The sequence below is a fragment of the Sphaerodactylus townsendi genome, linkage group LG05 (genome assembly GCF_021028975.2).
Source record: "Sphaerodactylus townsendi isolate TG3544 linkage group LG05, MPM_Stown_v2.3, whole genome shotgun sequence".
Taxonomy (NCBI): domain Eukaryota; kingdom Metazoa; phylum Chordata; class Lepidosauria; order Squamata; family Sphaerodactylidae; genus Sphaerodactylus; species Sphaerodactylus townsendi.
Genome location: NC_059429.1, coordinates 81,695,213 through 81,721,721, shown reverse-complemented (window position 1 = coordinate 81,721,721; position 26,509 = coordinate 81,695,213). Strand labels below are relative to the sequence as shown.

Sequence of the window (26,509 nt, the reverse complement as noted above, 5' to 3'; positions counted from 1 at the left end):
AACCTGCAAACAAAGAGTGTGTGTCTCTGTAGTAACAGCAACTGCTGTGCTTTGACGTTTCACATTTGGTTCCCCAATTGTCACTCCTTTCTGTTGCCTGACTCATTGTGCTCTAGGACACAATTAGGACATCTTCAAACTGTTATGCTCTAATCAGTGCTGTGTGTTGCTTGAATGTATCTCTTCTTCCAGCTACAGGAGTCAGTGCCCTTCATAGCTTCATGAACCAGCAAAGTCCTTCCTCTGCCTCCTCCTTCCATCCTTTTCCTTCAGGCATTTTCCTCATTCTTCCAGCAAACAAGAGAAATATTGCTCCAGTCTTACAGATCTCTTTGACCTCTGCCTTTGCCATCTCTCACCTGGAACAATTATTCCATTTTTAACTTTCTCTATATGAGAGATATTGGTCATCTCATCAGGACTCTTCTTTGCAATGTGGAAGTACAAGGTGACCAAGATCTTTTAAATTTATGAAACATGTATAGCCCCTTGCTTAGACCATGTAGTTATAAAAATGGGGGTGGATGGGATTTAGGCCATTATAAAGCCCACCTAGACTGGAAAGTCAGAAGATGCTTTCATCATAATTATCTCTAATACTGTACTGCATCTCCATCATTATCCAACAGGTAATCAGAGACTCTTTTTTTTGTGTGGTACAAAGGTGGGCTTGTCTTGAGAGTCAAATGTTCTGATTCATAAGTCACCAGTGCTGTGCTGACTCTGTACTCATCTGAACATGAAAAATGAAACTACCTTATGTCAAACCAGAATATTGGTCTATTAAGGTCACTATTGTCTACTCTGACTCACCGTAGCTCTTTAGGGTTTAGGTAGAGGTCTACATCATCATCTCCAACCTAATACTTCTAAAATCAGAGACACCAAGGATTGAAAATGAACTCTTCTGCATGCAAAGCAGATGATCTACAACTAGGGGCATACTGAGAGGCCAGAATGGCCCTGGAAAAGGCCATGCCCCTCCTACCACCACACCCTCTCACCTAATGGAGGGCTGAAAAGCATGCCGGGGTGGGGGTGAAGTATGCACTCCAATGCTCATTCTTGCCAGCCCCACCATGCCAGGGCTGGCAAGATGAACACAGACAGTATTGTGCTCCTTAGCATATGGGGTTTTTGGTGAGTTCCTCCTGAACTACACTGCACTTAATTAAAGTTCCACTTGTTGCTTCTATGGGAGGACTGCCTGGATGTATAGTTATTATTATTTATTAAATTTAGTATGCCGCCCCATCCCCAAAGGGCTCTGGGCCGTTTACAACAAAAACAAACAAAAGTAATACAATAAAATCAATACATAGCTAAATACAATAAAATCTAATCTAGATAAAACCCCAGTTACAGGTGGTGCCCCAGAGCCCCTATGCTTCCCGCCGGGAGGGGCTGACATAGATATAACCATCGGCTGAATGATATAAGAGGATATTGCAGCGGGGGAGGGGACAATCAGCGACCAAAGGTCCGGTGGAACATCTCTGTCTTTCAGACCCTTCGGAACTCATGTAGGTCCCACAGGGCCCGAACAGCTGGAGGAAGAGCGTTCTACCAGGCTGGGGCCAGGGCAGTAAAGGCCCTGGCCGGGGTGGAGGCCAGTTGCATCACCAGTAAATTCATCTCTGCAGAAGCCGAGGCCGAGTAGGGGGATATGGAGTGTGTGAAAATGTTTGATCAGATTGCATTATCCATTCATCTTGCTTCAAGGCAACTCTCTGAATAGGATTCTAGGTTTTTGCTTGAGCTAGCACAGGTGATCCCCTTTAACAAATGTCTGAGTAGAAGATAATAAAGTAATATTTTATCCTTGCATGCCCCCACAGAATGCCACTCTGAGAATGCAAGGTCTTTCCTTGTGCCTGGTCCTCTACTGCTGCCCATCTGGTGTCCATAGCCATTTATCATTCCCTGATATGTTTCACAGCAGGCAAGGTCACAGTTCAAAAGTTTGGTGGTGGTATGGAGGGGCCATCAATTGAGCTCTCAGGAGAATGACATAGTGACTGCATTTGATTAACTTATACCGAAGGTCTCTTCCAGAGTTGGGATGTGATCAGAATTGATGCTAATCTTTTCTCATCCAGTGCTTGAAAAGATAGCTACGTTTATTCTCAGAGGGGTGCCTGGCAAGGCTGGTTGCGTACTTGAAAATTAATTATCAGATAGGTAGAACGATGCATGACCCTGTTATTATAATCAGCAGGGTCACATTCCCTCTGCTGGCCTAATCTGTTGTGAGTTTCAAAGAGATTTATTGTGTTTCTGTCAGGAACATGCCATTGCATGACTCTGTTTTCTAATGTGCATTTCCTTGCTGTTAGTGCCAACCTTATTTCAGCCTTAAGAACCCTGTTAAGTAGACGCTGGCATTTTGCAGAAAGGTGTAGACTCTATGTTATATATAAGCAGCACTGAAAGGTGTTCTGATAGGCTCTCCAGTGTAGGAGGATTTGCTGCTCTGCCCTGAAATAAGGCAGGGCAGTCTCCATGCCCCCATTCAAAGAACTGAATTTGGTGATCAGACTTCCCAGACTGCACCACATAGCATCAAGCTCGAACAGCTGACAGAACGGGGGATTTCAGCACTTAAAGTCACAGTTCACAGCCATTTATATTTTCCCTAGAGGTGCCAAATAAGATTACGATTCTATTATACATTTGCTGTTTACTGTTTTATTGATCATTATGCTTTATCATGACACTAGACTGTTCTATAGTGATTAATGAACATAAGCTGCCTTAGAGGATTTACTGGAAAGGTGGGATATTAATATTTTAAATAAATAAATTTATTTATTTTAAAGCTGACTTTTGAATGCCTTGTTCATGGAGCTGTTTCCAATATAAACCAAAAATATAGATGACTGTCTCCCTTGACAGGGATGGAGTCTGGGGCTGTGTTGTCTTCCAGGTGTCATTTTTTCCTGACCAGTGTCCTTGTGGATCCTCAGAACTTCAAAGGGGGGGGGGTTACTCCCTCTTCCATGTACATGCCACTCCTCTTCTTTGCAACCTGATAAGTGCCCTTTCCTTTTCTTTCTGACTTCTCCCTGGCCCGCCTTTGAAAGAGCTACCTGGGAAGGAGGAGGTTAGGGTGGGGGCAACCGCAAGCTCCTCCATCCTCTCAATTCTGGGGACTGGGCTTTCCTTGATGACAGGGCCTGGGTCCAGTGGGCATCTGTGTGAATGCCATTTCTTGACCCACTGCTTTTGCCTTTCCCAGTTTGAGCTCTAAGCTCAGTCAAGCCTAGGCTGCCTGCCCCCTTCCCTTCCCTTCCTTGCAGCGAACCCAGAACTGGGTGCCTGACAACTGGCTCTCTGACTGCTCAGCTGGCCTTGACTGTGTCCCTTCAGCCATAACTGCTTCTCTACTGGCCGCAGGACCCTAAGGTACACTGGATAGTCACTTCTGGGACTTGGTGTCTTGCCCCAGCCCTACTGGATACTGTGTTGAACCTTGCTGGGGGCCTGCCCCTCCCCTGATTCCTACATACCCAGCATCTGTAGACTTGTGGGTCAATCTTGAGATGGAAAAAATATTGTGTGGTAGCATTAATAGAAGATATGATAGGGGGCTTGATGTCCAAGCCAATCCGCCTAGTTCCCCAAGTGTTTACCTTTCCCCCTTCCGTGCTTGAGTCCTGCCTGTTCTGTCCCTCAGAAAATTGTTTTAGATATCATCCTATGGTAGAAAGACTTGTCAGAATCATATTAAAAGGCGAGAGAGGTTCATTTGATTTCCTATGAGACAATGCAAAGCAATGTGATTTGTATTTTGGCTTGTTGTGTTAGATTTAAAATGAGATGGGAACCTGTTCATGATCAAATACTTTTCAAATAGGAATTACTAGCATCAGAGTTATTTGGAGACAGCATTAGATTTGATTGATAGGAAAACACTCTGATTTTTGTAATGAACCAGAAGTCTGTCCTTAAAATATCTTCACATAAAAATATCTATATAAAAGAACATGATTTTGCATCATTTTTATAATGCAACAGAAATATTGTATTTTACTTTTATTTGTTTTGTTTAAATTGATTCATTGTTTTAATTTGGGAGTATTCAAGATGATGTGTAACACAAAAGTTTGTATCCAAGGAACCATGAGTAGCACAAAACTCAGAGAACTTAAATGTCCCAAATCCGTCTCTTCCACTGGGGCCCCCTGAACATTTTTTTTGAAGAACAGGGGATCTTCAAAATTGAAAGGATGGGGGAGGAGACTGAAAGGAGAAAGATGGAGGAGGATGGAGAAAGGTGACAAAAACTACATACCCCCTTTACCAACAGAAGTCATCTTCCATCAATGGGAAATGATAGAACAGGAGCCAGAATGATTCCTGCGTCAAGAACTAGATCCCAAAATATGCCATATTTTACCTTGTTGTCCTAGTTTGCTTGCTGGGGGAAGGGGGCAAATGACAAACAATAATGCTATGACGAGATTAGAACCCTATTATCTCTTTTCTTTCTTTTCTAGAGTCCTGATTGGCTTCTTCGAAGCATTAAAAAGTGAAATCTTGTTGTACATCTGAAATCTTGAGCTTGTTGTACATCTGAAATCCAGCTCCAATATGTCTGTCAATTTTGATTTACAATTTTGATCCTGTTCTGGGTAGTGTTGCCAACTGGCCTGGAGAAAAAAAAAGTCCTGTTCTTTTAACAGAGGGTTAATACATATGTGGAAATAGGTAGATAACACCCTAGTAAAATTCTGTTAATGGTCCAGGACATTTTTTGGCAGCCCTGATTCTGAGTATACTCTGACTGTGGAAGGATTTTTTATTGTAATTGAAATCTTGTCCTGGATCTTTCCTTGTAGTTCCTGCACTGTCAAGAATTGCTTGGATCCAGAGTAGCATTTCCATGGGTGGAGAGAATTCAGCATGCGGAGTGTGACTTCCTTGGATCTGCTATCTGGGGCAGCCCAGAATGCCCCCACCACCAAATCCCACAGCCCCCAGGAAGGGGATTTTAATAGACATCTCATGCTTAAGGAGAGGAGAGCCAACAAAGTAATGGGTTGTTTTTGCCTTGGGTTCAATATTATTGGGCAGCTGAGTTTTTGTTTTCTTGCTTCCCTAATTGTGTACTTCCTTGGGTTTCCTTAGTTTAATTCCAATTTTTTTCAAACCTGGATCCAATAAAATCTTCTAAAGTTTGGGAATGGATCACAGTAAAGCCTGGATGGTTACTATGGGCCTTTCCCCACTTCTCCTGCTGCTGCCATCGCTGCACGCTGCTCTGAGCCCGCGGCATCCCTGGCGCGCGTTCCGGCATCCCCACGACCCCGCGCTCTGCGCGGGGTCATCCAAAGGCGCCGTTTTCGCCAGCGCCAGGGATGCCGCGTGCTGAGCGGGTGCAAGAGCGGCAGCGTTGGGGCGGCTGCGCTGTTGCCGCCCCTGACATGGGGAGTGCAGTGGGACCCCGCGCTACTTGCGGAGAGTAGCGCGGGGCTTAAGGTAAGTGGGGAAAAGGCCTATGTTGGATGGAAAATTAGCATTTTCCTGACCATGTGGCAGCCATTTCTCCTAATCTTGTTCCCACAGTCACTGTTTTTCCCCGTTTCCAGAGACTTTTAATTTTTAAAAATTAGCATTCCTGAGTATCATTATATAGATATAATATTGTATCCATATGTGTACCAGGTTAGTTAAATGCCCAGCTTTCATTTTTAAAAAGGTAAGCCTTCAGTCCCTTCCATTGCAGGGGTATAAGTGGAAAGATATATGTCTGCAGTGAAAGGAGATAGAGGTTTACTTTTGGAAAAAATAAAAGCTGAGTATTCATATAATCTGGTATACATATTGTTATAAATTATATTCATATTAGCAATAAAGCCTGTTGTGCAAAAAAATACAATAGGCTCTTGAAAACTGTTGTCAGTCATTTCTTTCATTGTTCACAGCAGTGGTCATTGGGCCTTGCCCCTTTTACATTATACAATGTGCTTGCGACAGTTCGGCCTACCTCCTCCACTTGCGTGCTTGCACAGCTCTTTAAAAAGTGAGGCATTGCCAAAATGTCTTGCCTTTCACATAGATATGATAATAGTAGTCTAGTGCCATTTTGAATGAAAAAGCCATAGTGGCTGATGTCAAGGGACCAGCATGTGGAAAATGCAGAAAAGCCTTCTATGAGGAAAGCTCATGGCTGCTATACTTTATCACTAGTAACTCCAGCAATGGGTGAACAATGCAAGCCTGTCCCTGTGTGGAAAGCAACATGTCCTGTGGGTGAAAGTCCTTGCAACCACAGAAACTCTATACTGGATCCAACCCAATATTCATAGTTAATCCAAGCACTAGTGGGCAATGTTCATTATATTTTGACACCTCATAAGAGTTTGGCAGTACAAGGAAGCCTTTGCCTTCCCAATAGTATCTTTTTAAAAAACTGATTGTACTTTTGTCTCATGTAGATTCTGATAAAAGAATATGCTTTTTTCTGTGATGGAAAGCAAAACTGTTTTAAAATGAAAAATGAAAACAGTAATCACAAGACTCTGGTTCAAATTGTTTATCTACAGAGTGGGTATGCTCCAGTAGACATGATTATGCTTATGGGCCACACTATGAGTGTCATATGGAATACATGAACGAGATTTACTGTCGTTGTCAGATTACAAAGGTGCCTACGTACATTCAAATGTCAGTGTTCACTGTTTGGGTATATTAGATAAATAGCACCTTGTATATGAGGCTGAAGCCCCATGCAACAAAAGGCTAGGGGAAAATCCCAGTGGTTCTTGCACAGGACTAAAGTATATTACAACCTTTTTTGAAAAATGTGTAATTATCTTGACAAGATAGAGTAGCGTATCTGCTCATTGAAGGATGAATGCAGGAAGGCCTCTAAGCTGAGGGAGAAGATTAATAGTCCTTGTCAATAATGGGAAAGAAAGGATAACTTGATGGGTTTCACATGAATAATCTCCATGTAGTCCAAGAACATTTTTATAACTTTGAAGAATGGGCTGTAGGTTTACCACATCAATATAATCTTTTTTTGTTGGTCAGTTCTTTGTCAATTTGTTATGGTGTCTCCTCTGAATGGTACATTAGCTGTTGAGCATGGTGCTCCTACCCTAAAGTGAAGGTTGCAGGGGCTGAGAATGGGACTGCAACTTGGTGTCATCTGTGCAGCTCTGGAGTTTTTTTGTACTACTGCAAAGTCGTCTGGCTGCCTGCAGAGTGATTGCTGTTTTGTGCATGGATTTGGGACAGTGGCAACCTAGGCAAACTGGAGCCCTGGGCAAAATCTGAGTTTGAGGCCCCCGCCCCATGGGCGGCCACCCTCTCCCACCGTGACCAAACAATGATTTTTTCCACCAGGTCGTTTCAAAGTCACAATCATATTATAGAACATGTCCCAACTCACAAATGTCCCAACTCACAAATAGAACATGTCCCAACTCATGAACACAGCAATGGGCCATGCCACACAGCAGAAATAATTTTTTGAAAACATTTTCAAAATGCTTTCAAAATGTTTTATTACTGCTATGAAAACATTTTATGGTGTTATATCCAGTCCCCCCAATTGGGGGAAACAGCATCACTTTCAATGTTATTTAAACTGGGGACCCCAGATTCTCCCTTTAAGGTGGATTTAAAAGGAGAATCTGGGCTCCCTAGTTTAAACAAATGATGCTGGAATCCACCCTCCAACAGCATTATTTTCAATGGTGTTGAAACTAGGGAGCCCAGATTCTCCTTTTAAATCCACCTTAAAAGGAGAATCAGGGGTCCCCAGTTTAAATAACATTGAAAGTGATGCTGTCTTGGGGTGGATTCTCCCCCACCCTGAAACAGCATCACTTTTAATGTTTAAACTAGGGACCTCAGATTCTCCCTTTAAATCCATGCCGAAGGGGGTGGATTTAATAACAATAACAATAACAATAACAACAAAAACCTTTATTGAGAGAATAAAAGAAAGAAAACAAGCATTGGCAGGAAGGGGGGATTTAAAAGGAGAATCTGGGGAAATTTAGGGGGTGCCTGCTGTTAGGAGTGCAATTATTAAGCTAGTAGCACCAAAATTTCAGAGTATCTTCGTGAGACCCTACTGATGATTTCACCCAGGTTTGGTGAAGTTTGGTTTAGGGGGTCCAAAGCTATGGATCCTCAAAGGTGTAGCCCCCATCTCCTCTTAGCTCCCATTGGAAACAATGGGGGATGGGGCCACTCCCTTTGGGAGTCCATAACTTTAGACTCCATAAACCAAACCTCACCAAACCTGGGTGATATCATCAGGAGAGTCTCCCGAAAAATCCCTGAAATTTTGGTGCTGCTAGCCTAAAAACTGCACCCTCTGCAGGCCAAAAACAGAAAAACACTGAAAATACAAAAAATCCCACAAACAATCCTGCATTTTTTGGTGCCCCCCACAGGGGGACACCCTGGGCAACTGCCCACTTTGCCCACTTTGTCCAATGGGCCTCTGATTTGGGATGAAGTGGCATGTCAGCGAGAAGATATGTGCACTGCATGCTGCTGTGAGCCAAACTACACGTTACTGTTTTTAAAGGGTTTCCAGATCCAATTTGTGTTCCTTGCTGCTATTCAGCAGCTGCAGGGACTAACTCTTGAAAAGCAGTAGATGGTACCACAAGGAGAGGAAAAGCCTTCCCCTTCCATGATTTGTTTTCCCACAGGAAAATTTCTCTGGATAGTTATTTCACCAATTTGCTGCTCAGATACAAGGTGTATCTGTGCAGCAAAGAGCAGGTTTTTTTAGTGCTTAAAACCTCCCTGTTCTTTCAGGATACTGTGGCTTCTGCATATAGATGCAGCCCACTGGAGTAGTAAGCATAGAAATCTCTAAGCTTAAATGCGAGCATAAATAGATTTTTCAGATACCTGAAAATGTCTAGTGCTATGAATTTGATTTATGTTTCGAGGAACGCTAAGGTACAAAATCTTGCCATTGGGAGGTGGATGCAAGGATATCTTTCCTATTTGAAAAGAAAGAGCAATCATTATCCATCATCATTTCTGTGGCCAAGTGGGGTTTGTCTCCGCTTGGCCCTTCACTTGAATCTGCAACTTCTGGTGATATTTTACAGTGCTTCGGTGATGATGCTGGAGGAACTCGTGAAAAAACATGTCATCATCTCTATGTTAAGCTCAGGCTTCTGAAATGTAATCATTCAATTACTTCCAGCTGGGTGCTTGAAAAATTGGAGCTAAACTATGTTGACTGCTCTTGAATCAATCATGTAAGTGAGCTCCTCTTCCAATAGTTGTCTCTTAGGAATTCCTGAAGGTCACCTGTCTTGGTTGAGTAGGCTATGTATAGTATGAGTGGTTGGTATTGACTGTTTTCTCCACCAGGACATCAGAAAAGCCTTTCTGACAGTTCTTCAAGTGATCTGTGTATTCTACCAGTAGCTGAAGCATTAGCAAGATGGGGTGGTGGGGGGTGGGGGTGATATTTTGATTTATTTATTTTAATAATGTTAAATGCTGCTTATCTCCAAATATGTCATCCAAGGCTGCTTAAGTGCAGTGCACAAGACAATACCGTAAAATCCATAGAAAGCTGAGGAACATAAGCAGAACTTTGTTGGATCAAAGCAGTGATCCGTCTAGTCTAGCATACTGTTTCACACAGCTGCCCAACAGGGCACAAAGACCAACGTTTTTTCTAAACTGAAAAATCCCAGGTTCTTTAGCCTTTCTTTTTTTCCCCTGCTAAATAATTTTTATTTAAACATTTTCAAAACTTCCTAAAGAAAAGGTGCTCTAACCCCTGAATAATTCAAAATGAGAATCCATCTTAGCTCTATACATCGGTATTACAATACTGAGTTTTATTTTCAGTTCTTTTCTTGATAACGAAAGGATGATGAAAAGAGTTTGACTTTTTCAGTGCTGCCTCACAATGAATTAACACTTTCATCAACTTTTCCACTACAGCTGCAAGATCTCTTTCAGTCTTGGTCACAGCCAGTTCAGACCCTATTAGTATATATTTAAATTTAGGATTTTTTATTCCAGTGTGCACCACCAAACTTCGTTTGCCACATTGCTGCACATTCACCCAATTTAGAGAAATCTTCTATAGCTTTTCATAATCTACCTTAGTTTTACTGAGGACTTTGCCTGATGCCCAGAGAAAGTACCAAGTCAATCTTCCCTAGGAGAGTTCCATAAATGGGGATCTATCTGGCCAGACTCTACTACTATCCATCACAATAATCAATGTGAGACAGATAGAGCTATGTAATTTATATGTTTATATTGTTGTTCATATTTCCTTTTTTGTTGTGTTGGTATCTTTGCAAGGTCACATTTTCTTCCTCTTCTCCTGTTTGGTTATCAGAAGCTACAGAACAGAATTGGGGCAATGTGCTTATTATACTGTGGTATGGGTCCCGACCTTTTGGCAGTGTCAGCTTGTCATCCTGAGGGCTGGTGAAGCTTCAGAGTAGGGAGAGGGGTTGCTCTGCCTAGTTCCTCCTGTCCCCTGTGGTGCTCAGTTCCCTCTTGACATGGGAACCGCCCAGTCACTTTCTCCCCGGCCTGCTTCCAGGAGATCGCCTTAAATTTTCTCCAAGATGACCAGTCACTTTCTCCCCGGCCTGCTTCCAGGAGATCGCCTTAAATTTTCTCCAAGATGACCAATCCAATCCTTGCATGGCCCCTGGACCTGCCCTGAGGAAAGTGGAAGGGTGCCATCAGGGCTTGGCAGAATCTTTCCTCTCTCCCCATCCCCACGTTGGCTCTCTTGTCTGGCTTTTCTCCCATCCTCCCCTGCTATGGTCCTGCCAGGGCTGCCAGGCCAAGATGTGTCCCTACTGGGAGGGCATTCTGGCCCTTACCAGTCTATTGGGGATGTTGGTGGCACCTGGCCAGCCTCATCCAAGGTGGACTGGCCTCCTGGCCAGGGCAGAAGCCAGGACAGTGGCCCATTTTCCTGTTCCTGGGATGGGCCAGATCCCAGTGAACCCAGGGGTAGCTATGCAAGACACACTGCTAGGGGCTTTTTCTATTTATATCCCCATATTTTCATGTGATTCTGAAGCAAGGGATAACATGGAGCGTAAAGGAGACAAGTGTCTTATTCATGATTTTCAGTACTTCAGGAAAAAATATTCAAGAACAATCTTGGTTTATACTTTCCTTTCCCTTTAAAAGTAAAATTTACATGACCTAGACTACAAAAACCAAACACTTGCAAATTAGGAATGTTGTGAATACATACTCAGCTGCAACTGTAATCACTTTAACCTATAAATGGAGTCATTACTTAAAACATTGTTAGACTGTTAAAACAGCCATTTAAAGCTCCTTGGCATTTCCTCAAGAGTTCTTTCTGCCCTTACACTCAAATGCTTGGATTTCTAAATGTTTTCCTCTGTTTTGTCCTTCTTCATTTGCAGCCTAGGTTTCTTGAAAGTATTGTCTCACTGAATTCAGTGGGGCTTATTCCTAATTAAGTCTTTTATGATTGCAATCTTGGTTGCTATTCAGGGGTTACTTCTGATGCCTGGTACTGTGGGCAACCCCTAGTTTTGGGGAACATCAGCTAACAAATTACAAGCCTTATGTGTTAAGGTGCTACAAGAAGGCTTGCTGGGTTTGTTACGGCAAACTAATATAGCAGCACTGCTCTGTTCAGTTTTATTGCATTTGAGACACAGTTCACCATGCAGGATTTGACAGTGCTGCACAGTGAAGCAAAAAACCTTCTCTTTAAGCGATTATATTGCTTGATAGGTGCCTCCTTAATTATCTTTGATGGCTGTTGCATGCTGCAGGAATCTGCATTACACTTGTACAGGAAGTGAAGGAAAGAGTTTTAGAAAGAATAGAAGCCTGAGTTTTTGAAACAAGGGGGTAGGAATAGCAGCTGGGTACCTGCAAGTTGATCTGAAGGAACTGGTGCTGTTCCGAGATTTTCACTGCTTGTCAGAGGCCCCTTCAGCACAGGCAAAGACCAGTGGGTTGCAGTCAGGGTAAAGCAACCCACGTTGCTGTCTGGGCATTCGCATGCCTCTGTGCAGGCAGTGAACAGAGCTGGTGGAGGCAATATGGGTTGCTGTGGCACCTTTGCACGGAGGCATGTTACCCCTCCTTCCCCCACACACACCTCCCTCTGCTGTGTAGCTATGGGGCCAGGCAGGCATGGACCTCCACAGCCATGCTGCTGCCCCTGCGCCCCTGCATAGCTTCGCAGCAGAGAGGCAGGGACTGGGGAAAAGAGGGAAGTGCAGCCAAGTAACATGCTACTCAGGGCAGCCGTTTGCTCACGATCGACTACAACCCGGATTAACACCAAAGAATCATGGATAGTATGATTCTCGAATAACTTGTTTTGGGGAGGAAACGCGGGGTGGACTCACATTAAGGGCAGGAACCATGCAAAGTCCCCCCCAAAAATGGGTTTTATCCTGTTGTTACCCTGGGTTTATTGGCCTGTGCAGAAGGGGCCAGAGTGTCTGCATGCCCTCCCTTGCCCAGTGCATATTTTATAAGCACAAAGATATTACAAAAAACACCACAACTCTCCAGTATTCTTCCTACATGGATACGGAGCAAGATGTTTCTTCTTTTTTGAGAAATGGACGATAAAACAACATTTACAACTGTAAATAGTCTGAGCTTTCTATAGCATAGAAATATCTCCCTTCCATGTATTGTATCTAAATCACTAGTCAGTCAGCTGTCACTTTCAACATCAGGCTAGAACAATCAAGAATAATGATAAATTTGATTTATGTTTGGTAAACTGTGCTCTGGGGGAGGATCGGACAATGTGGGTGGCACCTGGTCCTGTTCTGAACTTTGGAATCCCAATGACAGTCCTAGTGATGTCATCAGGAATGGTGAAGAGTTTCTGACCTCCACGAGCCTCCAAGCACCCAATGAGCCCCTCACCTCTCCCAGGTATTCTTCCCATATCCATTACACTGGATTTGGTTGCTGCTGAAGCAACATGCAATGATGGGAGTATTCCTCCTCCCTCCCTCTCTCCCAGCACCTTAAGCATTGCTGAGACCAGCTTCCCTGATGCCAAGGTGCCTGGGAAATGTAGTTCTCTATGTGCCTGACATCCTAACATTCAAATGTCCTGGAGGAGAGGGAGGGCTGCAGTGACAGAAATAACTGGCTGAGAAGGGATGGGCAGGAAAAAATAGAGAGGGGAGGGAGAGTAATTCTTCCTCTCATATTACAGCGCAAAACAGATTAAAATTCTCATTGGCTTAAAGGCTCACATTATGAGTCATCAAAGTTTGTCGTCTGAGCTTATTTGAAACTTAAACAGCATCATTAACAGTGAATGAATACAAAGAGGCCTCCTCCTCTGCTTTGAAAACACTCTTTAGAGCTTCAATGAAAAACCCAAGCTGATGCAGAAATGATGCAAGACTTTTCTGAAACATGGGCCAGCATTGATTACTAAGGAGTGAAGCAGAATGATTTTGATAATATGTTTTATTTTTAATATTTTTTTGGTGGTTGACATTTTAAAAACGTAATCTTAAATGTTAATAAACTGAGTGTCAATGAGCTTTCCTAAACAGAGTTAGGCCCATCCAAGTACAGTGGAACCTCGGTTATCGTTGACATCGGTTTTCGTCGGTTTCGGTTTTTGCTGATTCTTTGGGCGAAAATCTTGTCTCGGTTTTCGTCGGTTGCTTTGGTTTTCGCTGTTTTTCATCTGCACATGTGCGCTAATTCCGCTACGAAAACCGGTGACTCATGCAGGCTCCATTGCTTGCCAATGGGAGCCTTGGTTTTCATCAGTTTCGGTTTTTGCCGACGAATTACCAACGAAAACTGAGGTTCCAGTGTACATTGAAGTCAAAGGTCTTAGAAGGGTGTAGCTTTGATTAGGATGACATTGTTAGAGAGAGGGAGAGTTTGAATGACTAATGAAAAATTTCGCTGGCTATATTTTGATCTCACTGCCTCAAATTGAGAGCACAGAAGTGTCTCCTTTTCCTTTGACACAAATCATCACACCTCATAGGGTAACATGAGGGTTACCCACTCCACAAACATCTTCTGCACAATTAGTGTGGTCTGTAGGATACTGCTGGAAAGAACCTGCTGGTTGTAGAGAGCACTTTCTAGACCAGGGGTAGGGAACCTGCGGTTCTCCAGATGTTCAGGAACTACAATTCCCATCAGCCCCTACCAATTGGCCATACAATTCCCATCAGCCCCTACCAATTGGCCATGCTGACAGAGGCTGGGAATTGTAGTTCCTGAACATCTGGAGAGCCGCAGGTTCCCTACCCCTGTTCTAGACACATATTACCTTTGTTACTGTCAAATGCAGAAACCTCTGGATGGGAGAGGAGGTGGGAGGGGACAAGGAAGTCCACATTTGATGCTGCTGCAGATGTTGAACAGCAAATTCACTTTAATCAATCCAGGAGAAAAGTATACAGAACAGAGCCAGTTCAGTTTAACCTGGAGTAGAAAGACATCCCCTGAACCACATTTGGGGGTCAGATTTAAATACCACATTCACATGTATAGTGTCCTCTTGAACACTGGACAATTGTATAAATTTCAGGTTTTGCCTACAAAAATTACACACCTTCAGAAGCTCAATCCTTTCCCAGTGCTTACTTGTACATTTTGCAGACTGAAGCTGCAGTTTAAAACATGTGGCTGCCATTTGTAAATTGCATATGTATTTTGTACCAGAATCTGAACCTAACCAGATGTGAAGCTGGGAGATTTGTCATCAATCTTCCTATCCTTTAAAAATAGATATAACAGCTGCTACGGGACACCAACTTGGATTTGGGTCATAGGTGAGGATGGAAGAGGAGTTTATCTCTTTCATATCGGCATAGTTGTCCATTTTAGCCTCCTCTGTACCCACTATTATTAGCCTTGAAAGGAAAAAAAGGATGTATGTGTACAGGATGTATGTGAGGGAGATGGGGGAGATTTAGCAGGTGAAATTGTATGTGTGGGGGTGGGTTGGGGGGAAGGGTTACACTCCTTGCCCCTTTCTGCATATTTGCAGTCTGAATCTTGGGCACCTGCAATTCTGCTATCTATTTTTTAAATGCTGGGAAGGTCTGACCATGGGTCTCCAAATCTAATTAGATCCTCAGTTCCCAACAGCTGATAATTACAGATCCTAGAGAATGGACAGTCCTTTGTCTCACTTCTGCTAGGTCAGTGCCTTTTTTATTTCAGAATGTTCCCAGTTTCTGAAGTCTGTGCTGCCTTGTGAGTCCTATTGCTATGTGCTCAAATACTCTTCCTCTCTACGAAATTCTGTGGAGAGGGACATTCTTTGGGAGTCAGGGGAAGCTCTGGCTATTACTTCCTGGCAAAATACTACACCACACCATAGCACAGGGGGTTCCTCTTTTAGCTCTGATTAATAGTACACAATGTTAATCGTATCTTTTGCTGAATGATTAAAATGTTTCAAGTCCCATTAAGAATGGTTATGACAGGAAGAGGCAGGCAGCTGTCATGAGTAATTACCATATGCTTGAAGGATCCTGTAATCCCAGGCTAGCTGGGCCAGGGAGGAGAAGGACAGGGATGGGAGTAAAGCTGAAGGAGTGTCTGGCAGTGGCAAGACTTGATAGAGCACATCCTGGAACTGATGGATGTTGTACAGACCATCCTTTGACACAGCTGATAGTGCCTGAGAGACTGAACAACTGGTGGTGAGATGGATGATGCCAGAAGATGAATAATATTTGCATTTTCAACTACTTGGGCTGTGACTGGGGCACACAGATTGGGAGCGCAAGAAAAAATGTTCTCTGTGGCCAACTCAATTATATTACAAGAGTGCATATGTGGGCGCAATCTATAAAGCAAGTGCTAGAATTTACAAGTGCCTGCTTCATTCAGTCAAGCATGAGTTAACTGCTGAAGTCACAGGACTAGAATCATATGAACTTCTTGAAAGATCTCTCCTTTCTTCTTCCAGAAAAAGAGGAGAAACAGACACACAGGCACAGATAGCCTGCATATATACCCAGACTGAGCACTTGCATAGATTGAGTTTGCTGTTTCTTTATTTAGTGTAACTTTATTTTGTTATCCAGCAAAGTTCTGCAAAACAAAACACTTGCCTCTCTGCTATATCGTTTACTCTGCTAATTCATTGCAATACCTGGTGTGGTAGAATTTGGGATGTTGGAAAGGGGCTGTGACTCAGTGGAAGAGGCTCTGTTTTGCATTCAGAAGGTCCCAGATTCAATCCCTGGCATCTCCAGTTAAGAGGACCTGGAGAGCCACTGTCAATCTGAGTAGATAATACTGAGCTTGATGGACTGATGGTCTGAATCAGTAAAGCAGTTCCTTGTGTGTATTGCAACATCCTCAGTTTATGCAGTTAACAGAACTTTAATTATCTATAGTTCCACTGGGAAACTTATTGGTAAGATGAAAATAAGATTCTCTCTATTCATCTTACTTAATGTTATGGGTGATCTAGAAAACTGTGCTTCCCTTCTGGACAGCAGAAAACAGACTAAATGGCCTTTCTGGACAGCAGAAAACAGACTAAAAGCCTCACCGTGTCTTCTCTGTGAAGCAGTGCAATTTGTTTTTGGAAGCCATTGGACAACAAGGAATAGACCTATTTTAAAAAGAGACTACATAATGTCTGGCCATAATGTGCAAATGAGAATACACTTAGCAGGCCCAAGCAGAATGCAACACACGGATAGTTTTGGTGATCAAAAATCAATACCACCTGAACAAACTGTTAAATGTGGGGCAGGGGATTTGTGCTTTCAGTGAGATAATGCAAAACACAACAACTTAAGATAGAATGTTATGTGGGAAGAGCCCATTCCCTGTTGGACTCCTTGAGGGGCTGATAGTGAGCAGGGCTCGGGAAAGTCTGTCTGCAGAAAACAGGTTCTCAGTTCAGTTGTTTGATAAAGGCCACCTACTGACCATAAAAGACTCACCATTGTTTGTGCCCCCTTATCTCAAAGGCCTTTGGACAATTTAACTGGTAACATCATAGAATACCATCAGAAGCATTAAATTAACTTCAATGCTTAAATTAACTTTGAGCCTTTATCTGTGATAATATGTGAAAAAATTAAGGTTCAGGTAAGAAAATGCCCAGTCCTGCTCCTCCATTTGAAAGCAATCTAAAAGGTAATGGAAACAATGTGCTGTGCTAGATACTTCTGTGGCATTGCTAGTGTTTTACTGACAAGCACAACACTTCGTTGCTATGGAGGTAACCTCTCTGTCTTAGGTTGGTAAATAGTCCTTTATTTCCTACATTTTCAGGCAATAATTTTGTTTGCTCTTTTTTCCCCAGGAATTACTGCATTTTGTTTTCTCAGTGCATCTTTTCTGCATTGAACAATGCCTCGCTGAATACTTATTGCAAGGGAAAGAGCAAAAAAAAGTCACCAAGCTGCTCACTCAGACAGTGGCAAAATTTCGAAATTTTGAGACAACTAAAATCTTGCCATCAGTACCATGCAGAAGCTATATAACCATGGCCAGGACTATAACTTCCATCATAAACATGACAGAGAACCAAGGCTGTGTCTTTTTTGTTTGTTTCAGATCGTGAGCGGATTGGCCAGGACTCTGCCTATGAGCAGGAGGGGAAGGTGCAATTTGTCATCGATGCTGTCTATGCCATGGGTCATGCACTGCACAACATGCACAAGAACTTATGCCCTGGGAAGGTTGGCCTCTGCCCTAAGATGGATCCAGTAGATGGTGCAGAGTTGCTCAAATACATCCGTAGCGTCAATTTCTCAGGTTTGTCCAAGTGGACGGGATTGTCCTCAAGGCTACAGAATGATTTCCAGGGGAAGGATTTATGCAATTGTAGTACATTTTTAGACCTCCGCAGGTTATCATGGCATCCTTGCCCAGATTAAATGTATAAACCAGAGTTTAATGTGATTGCTACTTTCTCTCCTCCCTCTCTGAAGATAATATCTCAGACTTCACTGGACCTTTGGAACAAACCAACTAATGCACAACGTTGGAATTAGAAACACATTTTAATTCTAAATAATATATAGTTGCATTTAGTTGACTGAATAATATGTAGCTGACTAAGATATTCAGGGTTTTCTAGCCCTGTCCATATGGATTAACCAGGAAAGACTTGGGTGGATTCTGCGCAAGCCGTATTCACTGGTTTGCCCCCCCCCCCCCCGCCATGGTGAAAAACAGTGGTATCTACCCGGTGCTGAGCGAATGGCACCAGGCGGATGCCGTTGTTTCCCTGTGCACTGCTCTTTTTTAAAAAAAACTTGCCTCCATGTCCCTGTATAGCTCCATCAGGACAAGGGGACACTCCCCTTGCCCTCTGACCCCCAGAAACAGAGGTAAAGATTTTTTAAAGTGGCATGCCGTGTTCAGAATCTGCCTTTACGCCACTGCCTGGGCCCGTGCAGAATCCACATTGGCCAAGCCAGAACCAAACTTACATCTTCTTAAAGTCCCACACAAACAATCCCCTTTTAAATACTGTGCATTTCCTTACTTCCCTTCCACTTTTACTCCTTTTCTTTAGCAGAATATATTCCCTCTCCCTTGATTAGTGATTTTTTAACATCTTCTAGAAAGTCATCACTTCCTTACATTAAATCTCCTTAATATATATTTCTGTTCTTTCTTATTACATCTATTTATCTCCCCTCTGCAATCTGTCCCTTTTATTTATTCCTTCCTTATCAGGTTGTTTGATTTTCTTGCTTTCTTCTGTTATTGGATTTTATTTATGCAATTTGTTTGATTTTGTTTTAAGATAAACTTTTGGGGGAAGAAACAGCGAAAAGCCTTGGTTTGAGGCAACTTGCAAAATAAATCACTGTAATTAAAGATTTCATAGTCCTTCTCATCTGATCACATCCTTCTGTGGATAAATACATTTAGACCTTTTTGTAGTCTGCTTTGTAGTCTGCAGTTGGGTTTCTTCTCTTCAGTGGTCTGACTTTTAACTGGTTTATGTTTTAGGATACCACTTAGTAGTTCCCCCTTTTTATGAAGGGGATTTTTTCCCATACACATAACAGTTTTAGCATGTTGTGGGTGTATTCTGAGCATTTTGTTATATAGCAAAAGTTAAGTTTGCATTTTCTTGGAAAATCTATGAAAAATGCAAAGGTGCAACTTGGGGAGCATTGCTCCCGTGGAACACTTTGGATTTTGCTGTTATACTGAAGCCCCCTGAGATCAAGCTGCAAATAGTCTAGCACTGTGATTTGAAGATTGTACACATGACAGACACAAGAAGCCTATCAGAGAGCTCTGTGAGATGCTTGCAATCAGTTTTCCAACTGTTGTCCATGCATTCCAAAGCCCACTCATCTATGGGCGAGGTTTGGAAAGAGATATCAAGAAGATCCAAAATGTTAAAATCCTATTGGGGCCGCTTCCAGCAGCCCTTCCGCTCATCCTGTGAGAGAATGGTTTTCTGTATTCTGGTGTTGTTATGTTCTTTTTAGGCCCTGTTCTTCAAAGGAAGAAAAACACAGGAGAGGAAAGGGGAGACCAGTTTGGTTCTGTCTAAAGTTTTAGAAAGATCCAAGTGCACTTTGAATCTGTTTGGTACTGTCCTAAGAATGGGGTAACCCATGTTTACATTGCTCTAGTGTGTTTTTGTGTGTCCATGTGCCACCCCAAGGGAAGAGACGCAGAACTCTCAAACACAGCTCAAGGGGGAAGACAGATTAAACTGTTCCCAGTGTCTGCCCACTGGTTTCTGGTTATTGAGCAGCTGGTGCAAACACATGATCAGGTGCTGACTGTTGTTTTACTTAAGAGCTGTGTCCTGCTCCCCACTCCTTTTCCTCCCGGGCTGCATCCTTCAGCAGTCCTCTGTGACTGTCCCTTTTGCACATGAATGACAGGGATGTCAATGCTAATCATCCTCTGTGTACATCAAGTGTAATGAGCTGTCCGCAAAGGCATTCAGAACCAGAATGGGGAAAGGCAGCTAGCTGTCTTGCCTCTCAGCTTGCCTTTAAACTTGCCTGGGTCTGCCTGTGACTGCAGGTGTTGCTGTGGGGATCAGCTTAACAGAACTTGAAGAGAGCAGCTGGCCGCCTCACTCAGGACTGCCTGCCATTGACTGTGGACCACAGATGTTGGCAGAGAGATCTTTACTGAGGGCAGCCTCTGATCCTTTGCCTGCAAACTGTGCAGGGGATTAAACAATGCAGACTTGCAACATCTGCAACTTCTGGTCTTGCTTACTGTCAGGAATGTTGCAGGGAGGTTTTTGAGTATATACAGAAGGTTGGGCTGCCATCTTTTACACCTGTAGTTGTGCTCTCAACAATAGCTTGTTCTGCAATTATCTTTATCTCCATGCCCTGACAAGCTTCACTTTCTAATCCCTGGGGGCAGTGGAGGGGAGAAGCGGTGTAAAATGCCAAACCTAGCCACAGGCCTCCCTAACTTTTGACCCATCAAACTGTCAGGTATCACCAATCCTATGAGCAGCTCCATGCCCCCTTTCTCCTATATTAGTAACCCCAGTTCACTAGGAAACATAAGTCATTTAAGGACATAAGTAAGAACCCTGCCGGAATAGATCAAGACTCCATTTAGCTGTTGTGGCCAGTTGCCAACAGGTGTAACCACCATCAGCTTGTCTAATTAATTTTAAAATTTGTCTGCAGTCAATGGTAGCAAATTCAATAAGTTAGTGACATGTTGCCTGAAGAAGGGCTTTCTTTCGTCTGCCCTGAATCTGCTGCCTTTCAGTTGAACAGGGTGACCCAGTGTTCCAGTATTATGAGAGAAGGAGGGGCTCAAACACTGCAGCGTTCCCTCACACATTTAGCTGCTATGTTCCTGAAAGGCTGTTATATATGGCTGGTGTTTGACTTGATGGGTCACAAGTTGTGCAGGCCTGATGTACATTTTTACACATGTGAAATACATTTTCACACATTTATTCTGAATCTCTTCTCTGTCTTTAAAGTGACCTGCCTTAAAGATATTAGTTGACAATGCTTTCTTCAACATTTGATCTTCATGGTGGAAGCGCTGCTGCTCAGTGATAGAGCTTCTACTTGCCAAAGGTCTTGGCTCCAGTGCCTGCCATCTCCAGTTAAAAGGATCAGGGAGAACAGTTAAATTTGAGTGCAGTAGCTCCTTAGATAGGTTTTGAGGATATGAGCTTTCAAGAGTTGAGCTAATGATCAGATATTTGGTGAAATGAAAGACCTCTGCCTGAGATCCTGGAGAGCTGAGTAGACAAAACTGATGGGCCAAGGGTCTGAATCAGTGTGACAGCGTCATGTGCATTCCTCAGTTGTAAACTTCAGAAACCATAGGAACAGGACCAGCAAAAGGTGGCAATCTTAAGTTTAAGGGCAGTTTAAGACATGGCGGTGTCCCCAGGTCTGACTGGGAGCACTGCCACCATTTCAAAGTCTAATGAGATGATTTGAAAATTCTGTGAATGCCCATTTCTGATTGGGCCCCCGCTGCCCTAATCTCTTTAGAGGAAAGGCGAGATCAAAATGTTCTGGAGAGAGACAGAAAGGGCTGAATAGTGCTTTCCCAGTTCTGAGGGAAGGGCACGTGACCTCCTGGACGCAGTTTGTGGGATGCGAAAGGGACAGTTGCACAGAGGTGGACCAAAAGGTTATGCAGCAACGTCACTCTCAGTACCTGCTCTTTATTCAGCTTGCTTTCATCCTTGCAACTTCATGAAGTGCACTTTCTCCTGGCTCTATATAAATGTGTCGTTATTTTCCTTTGCAAGCGCTGTAGTTGAGTACTGAGAGGGAATTACTTATCTCAGTGAGTGAATGATGCAGCATCAAGATGTACTTTCAGTGCGTATGGATTTACTGCTCAATGGCTTCAGAAGAAAAATGTGCATGAGCATCCAGCAGAGGTGTAGCAACATGCAGACAGATTAAGAGGGAAAGGGAAGCCAGGCTGCCTGGTGCCTTTTGGAGCTGATTGAGTGAATGACAAGGGGAGGGGAAAGCCCTTCTATCTGTCTCTTTTTTCGTTTGCCCCAATACCTCATGTAACCCTGTCATGAACCTCTTTTTCCTTTGTTCTGCTGCAAAATAAAGGTCACTAAGTTCACACAGTTGGTGCCCCCTAAGATTTTAACTGATAAAATTTGAGCTTAGATTTATGGTCTCTGGATCTGATTGCCTCTTGTTTTGTATGCAGACTGTTTAGAGATTTGTGCGTGCTCTTTATGTTCCCCAAAACTCCATTTCAGCCCTTCTCATCATTTATGTATTACTAATGAATGTTAAAGTCAGACAGATTTTTTTCTTTTTTTGGGGGGGGGGGGGATATGTACTAATGGAGGTTTTAACATTGGTTTTTGGAATTGATTAAAAATAAAGGCATTTCACTTGGCAATACCGGAATTTGGGACTACTTTTTTTGAAATCTGCTGAAAGAGTGCCATGGTCCGACCACTATGCCCTGAAGGTGCGGGTGGACCTGCCGCATCACCCCCGTCTAGGCGACGGGCCGATTTACGCCCGCCCGCGGAGACTTATGGATCCACTTGGCTTCCTGAATGCTCTGCGGGACCCTGAACCCGCCGGCACGCTCGATGAGCAGGTGGAGGACTGGTACTCCCGTCTCTCCGATGCCATCGATGCTGTTGCCCCCCGGTGTCCTCTACGCCCCCGCTCACGGCGCGCTCCATGGTATACTGAGGAGTTGCGCCGTATGAAGCGGGAACTTAGACGTCTAGAGCGAGTGTGGAGGAAAACTCGTGACGAAGCTGCGCGAACATCTTATAGGACGCTTATGAAAGCCTATGAGGTGGCAACGAAGGAGGTGAAGAGGGCTTTCTTCTCCTCCTCCCTCGCATCCGCTAGCTCTCGCCCAGCACAATTGTTTCGTATAATTCGGTCATTGACCTCCTTATCGGAGAGATCTTCAAATTCTCAATTGAGCATTAGCTGTGAGGCATTTATGAGCTTTTTCGCGGACAAAATCGCGTCGCTCCGCCATGACCTTCCACCCACGTTGGCTACAATTAGTGAACTGGAGACTCCCTTGCTGTCTTCGGGCCCTTGTTTGGCCCAGTTTTCCCTGCTCTCTGAAGCCGCTGTTGACAGAACCTTAGCTGCTGTTAGACCTACTACTTGTCCTCTGGATCCGTGCCCGTCCTGGCTTGTGAAAACCTGCCAGGCGGAGCTACGACCCCATCTGTTGAGTATAATCAATGGCTCCCTTGAGCAAGGAGTCTTCCCGGATGGGTTGAAGGAGGCAGTGGTCCGCCCACTCTTAAAAAGACCATAATTAGATCCGAGCGATCTGGCCAATTACCGCCCCGTCTCGAATCTTTCGTTTCTGGGGAAGGTAATTGAGAGAGTGGTGTTGGAGCAGCTTCAAGGGTTTCTGGATGACGCATCGGCTTTTGACTCCTTCCAGTCCGGCTTCCGTGCTGGGCATGGGACGGAGACTGTTCTCGTCGCTGTCACAGATACACTCCGTATTCAGCTTGACAGCTTGTTGTTAGATCTCACCGCAGCGTTTGACGTGGTCGACCACGATCTTTTGACCCACCGCCTGGCTGCCTCCGGAGTGCGAGGCACTGTCCTTCAATGGATTGTCTCGTTTCTCCGGGGCCGGAGTCAGCAAGTGAGGTGCGGGGATCAAGCCTCCCTGAAGTGCCCGCTTTAAATGCGGTGTACCCCAGGGGCACTTCTTTTATCCCCGCTGCTATTTAATATCTATATGCTAATCTCTTTGCTCAGCTGGTAGCGGAGTTTCGGGCTGGATTTGTCATCAGTATGCAGATGACACACAGCTCGTTCTGTTGATGGAGGTATACGCCGCCTCTGTGGCTCTTCTACAGCACTGTCTGGAGGCGTCGCTGGTTGGTTGGCGCAGAGCAGGTTAAAACTGAATCCATCGAAGACGAGATCCTCTGGCTCGGCCGTGAAGGGGAGGGTCTTTCCAGCCGCCGGTGTGGGAGGTGGGGCCACTTTGGCGCCGACCCTCCGCTCAAGCAGCCTGGGGGTCCACCCGGGATTTGTCTCTATCAATGGAGACCCAGGTGGGCCCAGCGCTACAACCTGGGCTGCTTTTTTCCACTCTCCAGGTTGTGCCCGGCGGCTGGCTCCTTTCCTCTCCTCAAGCTGACTCCTAGCCACTGTGATCCACGCGAACGGTCACCTCCAGATTTCAGACTATTGTAACTCGCTTCTACGCTGGCCTTGCGCTTGATCCGGAGATTAAAACTGGTCTCAGCACGCAGCGGGCGCCGCCTCGCTTACAGGCAGCGCCACCTGGGCAATATACATATCCAGCCTTATACTGCATCAGCTGCACTGGCTTCCCGTGGAATTCGATCACTTTCAAGGTGCTGGTGTCTTGCTGACTCTTTACAGGCCTTATGCTGGCTCCGGGGACCGCCGCATTCTCCGGGACCGCATCGGGCCCCCATACCGCCCCTGCACCTAGCCTCTTCTCGGGATCAAAGTGGAGGCCAATCTACTGGTGGTCCCTGGCACGCTCGGGCGACACGGGCTGGTTTTCACACGGCCAGAGCCTTTACAGCTCTGGCCCTCGCCTGGTGGAACGCTCTCCCTCCATTAAACTGTCCGGGTTCCCTGCGGGACCTCGTGAGTTCCACAGGGCCTGTAAGACGGAGCTGTTCTCCGCCGGGCCTTCAGAGGAACCAGCCGCTGATGGTGCCCCTTTGCCCCCTTTGCCCCCGGCTCTGATACCGGGGTCAGTTGTCATCTCAGACTCGCCACTCCTCCCTTTTGGAAGGGGGAGGGATTTTTAGATTGGAATATGGGATACTGTTTCCCCCTTTAGGGAAGGGACAGAATAACAATAGCAGATTGCTGAACGCCATCTATTTTACTGTAGTTTATTATATTATTGGAAATATCTTATGGTTTTCGCTGCTTTTAAATGTTTTAATTGCTTATATTGTCTTTTTAATGTTGTACACCGCCCAGAGCCCCTTGGGGATGGGGCGGTATATAAGTTCAATAAATAAATAAATAAATAAATAAATAAAGTTGCCAGTGACAAAGACATAATTTTTAAATATTTCAGACAAGACTGTGGGCTAGATTCTCACCACAATAGAAGTACCTCATTCAGTGCCTGGACAGACCTTTTATATGGAGTAGAACAAAGCAGTTTAACTAACATGCAAATATGGCCCTATTTCTACAGTGGAAATGTTTGTGTATATAGCAGCTGAGCCTCTCTCTTTCTCTAACTATGTCTCTTTATTTTCCTCTAATACTGATAGGAAGGGTGATTTCAGTGTCTCACTTGGGCAATTCTGTAAGGCTAGTTTACTTATCCAACTGCATTTACTGAGCAGCTTCTGGCCACGTAATGAAGGCACAAAACAACTTTGCCCCATTGAGTAAGATGTAAGATTTAAGATTAAACATGTTTAAGCCCTATTGATTTTAGTGGGAGACTAAAGTACATGATTTGCTTTGCTTAACCACTGAAATCCGTTTTAACATAGGCTTACAATTGCACTAGATTTCCCACTGATGCTATGCAAATGAGAGAGAGAGAGAGAGAGAGAGAGAGAACTTCCATGGAAGATCAGACGCACAGCTCAGGCCAGCAGTTCTTTTCTTTCTCCAACATAAATGCTTTGTGCCTTGCAGGAATTGCTGGGACCCCTGTGACATTCAACGAGAATGGAGATGCCCCAGGCCGCTATGATATCTATCAGTACCAGATCAAGAATACCACTCCTGAGTACAAAGTTATTGGGCACTGGGCTGATCACTTGAATTTAAAAGTAAGCATGCTTTTAACCAGAGTCTGGATTTGCCTAGAGTCTGTGAGGAGACCAAACTTGAAGCTCCTGTGTTTTCCTTAAGAAACACTGTTGGGCTTGCAAGAAGCTCCAGCAGAAGGTCATTGCTTTCACATCCTGCACGTGAGCTCCCAAAGGCATCTGGTGGGCCACTGCGAGTAGCAGAGTGCTGGACTAGATGGACTCTGGTCTGATCCAGCAGGCTAGTTCTTATGTTCTTATGTTCTTAGTACCACTAGCCAGTGTACCAGTCAAAATGGCCTATTTGTGCACAAGCATTGTAAACATCATACAGAGTGATAATTAAAAACAAAATTAAAAACAAAATTTATTGCTTATTGTTCTGTGTCAGTTGGTTTTTTGTAACATATGTAGGTCAGAACTGAGGTCTCTAGAGAAATAAAAGGTGTAAAAGTATTTTCCTTGGCAGGTTGATACTTATGTTATTAACTTTATTCATAAAGGGACTTAAGAGCACCATTTCAAGTGAAGAGAATTAAGAACACATTTAACACTCTCAGTGAATGTAATGGTACTTAAAAGTGCTGACCATGGCTGGGGTCCTCCCTAACCATTCTACAAAGTTAAATTTTGACAACAAAATTTAAAAATGTTTGTCCCTTCAGAAACTGTAATCCCAATTCTGAAATATTATACAGTTGTGAGTTTGTCCAGAATTTCATTTCAGTTCTAATTAAAGAATGGTGACAGAGTTTTGTGCAGCTCAGAACAAAACAACAACAAAGAGTAGCC

The 26,509-nt window shown here is 44.0% G+C and overlaps 1 protein-coding gene across 3 annotated transcripts in view; it reads left to right on the top strand.

Moving 5' to 3' along the window:
- Window positions 1–26,509, top strand: part of GRM4 (glutamate metabotropic receptor 4) — a 388,193-nt gene that overhangs the window by 301,207 nt on the left and 60,477 nt on the right. For all 3 annotated transcript variants that reach the window (XM_048498003.1, XM_048498005.1, XM_048498004.1), the window contains 2 exons: window positions 17,557–17,757; window positions 25,602–25,738. In XM_048498003.1, the coding sequence (XP_048353960.1) occupies window positions 17,557–17,757; window positions 25,602–25,738 (338 nt within the window). The remainder of the gene's footprint in view (window positions 1–17,556; window positions 17,758–25,601; window positions 25,739–26,509) is intronic.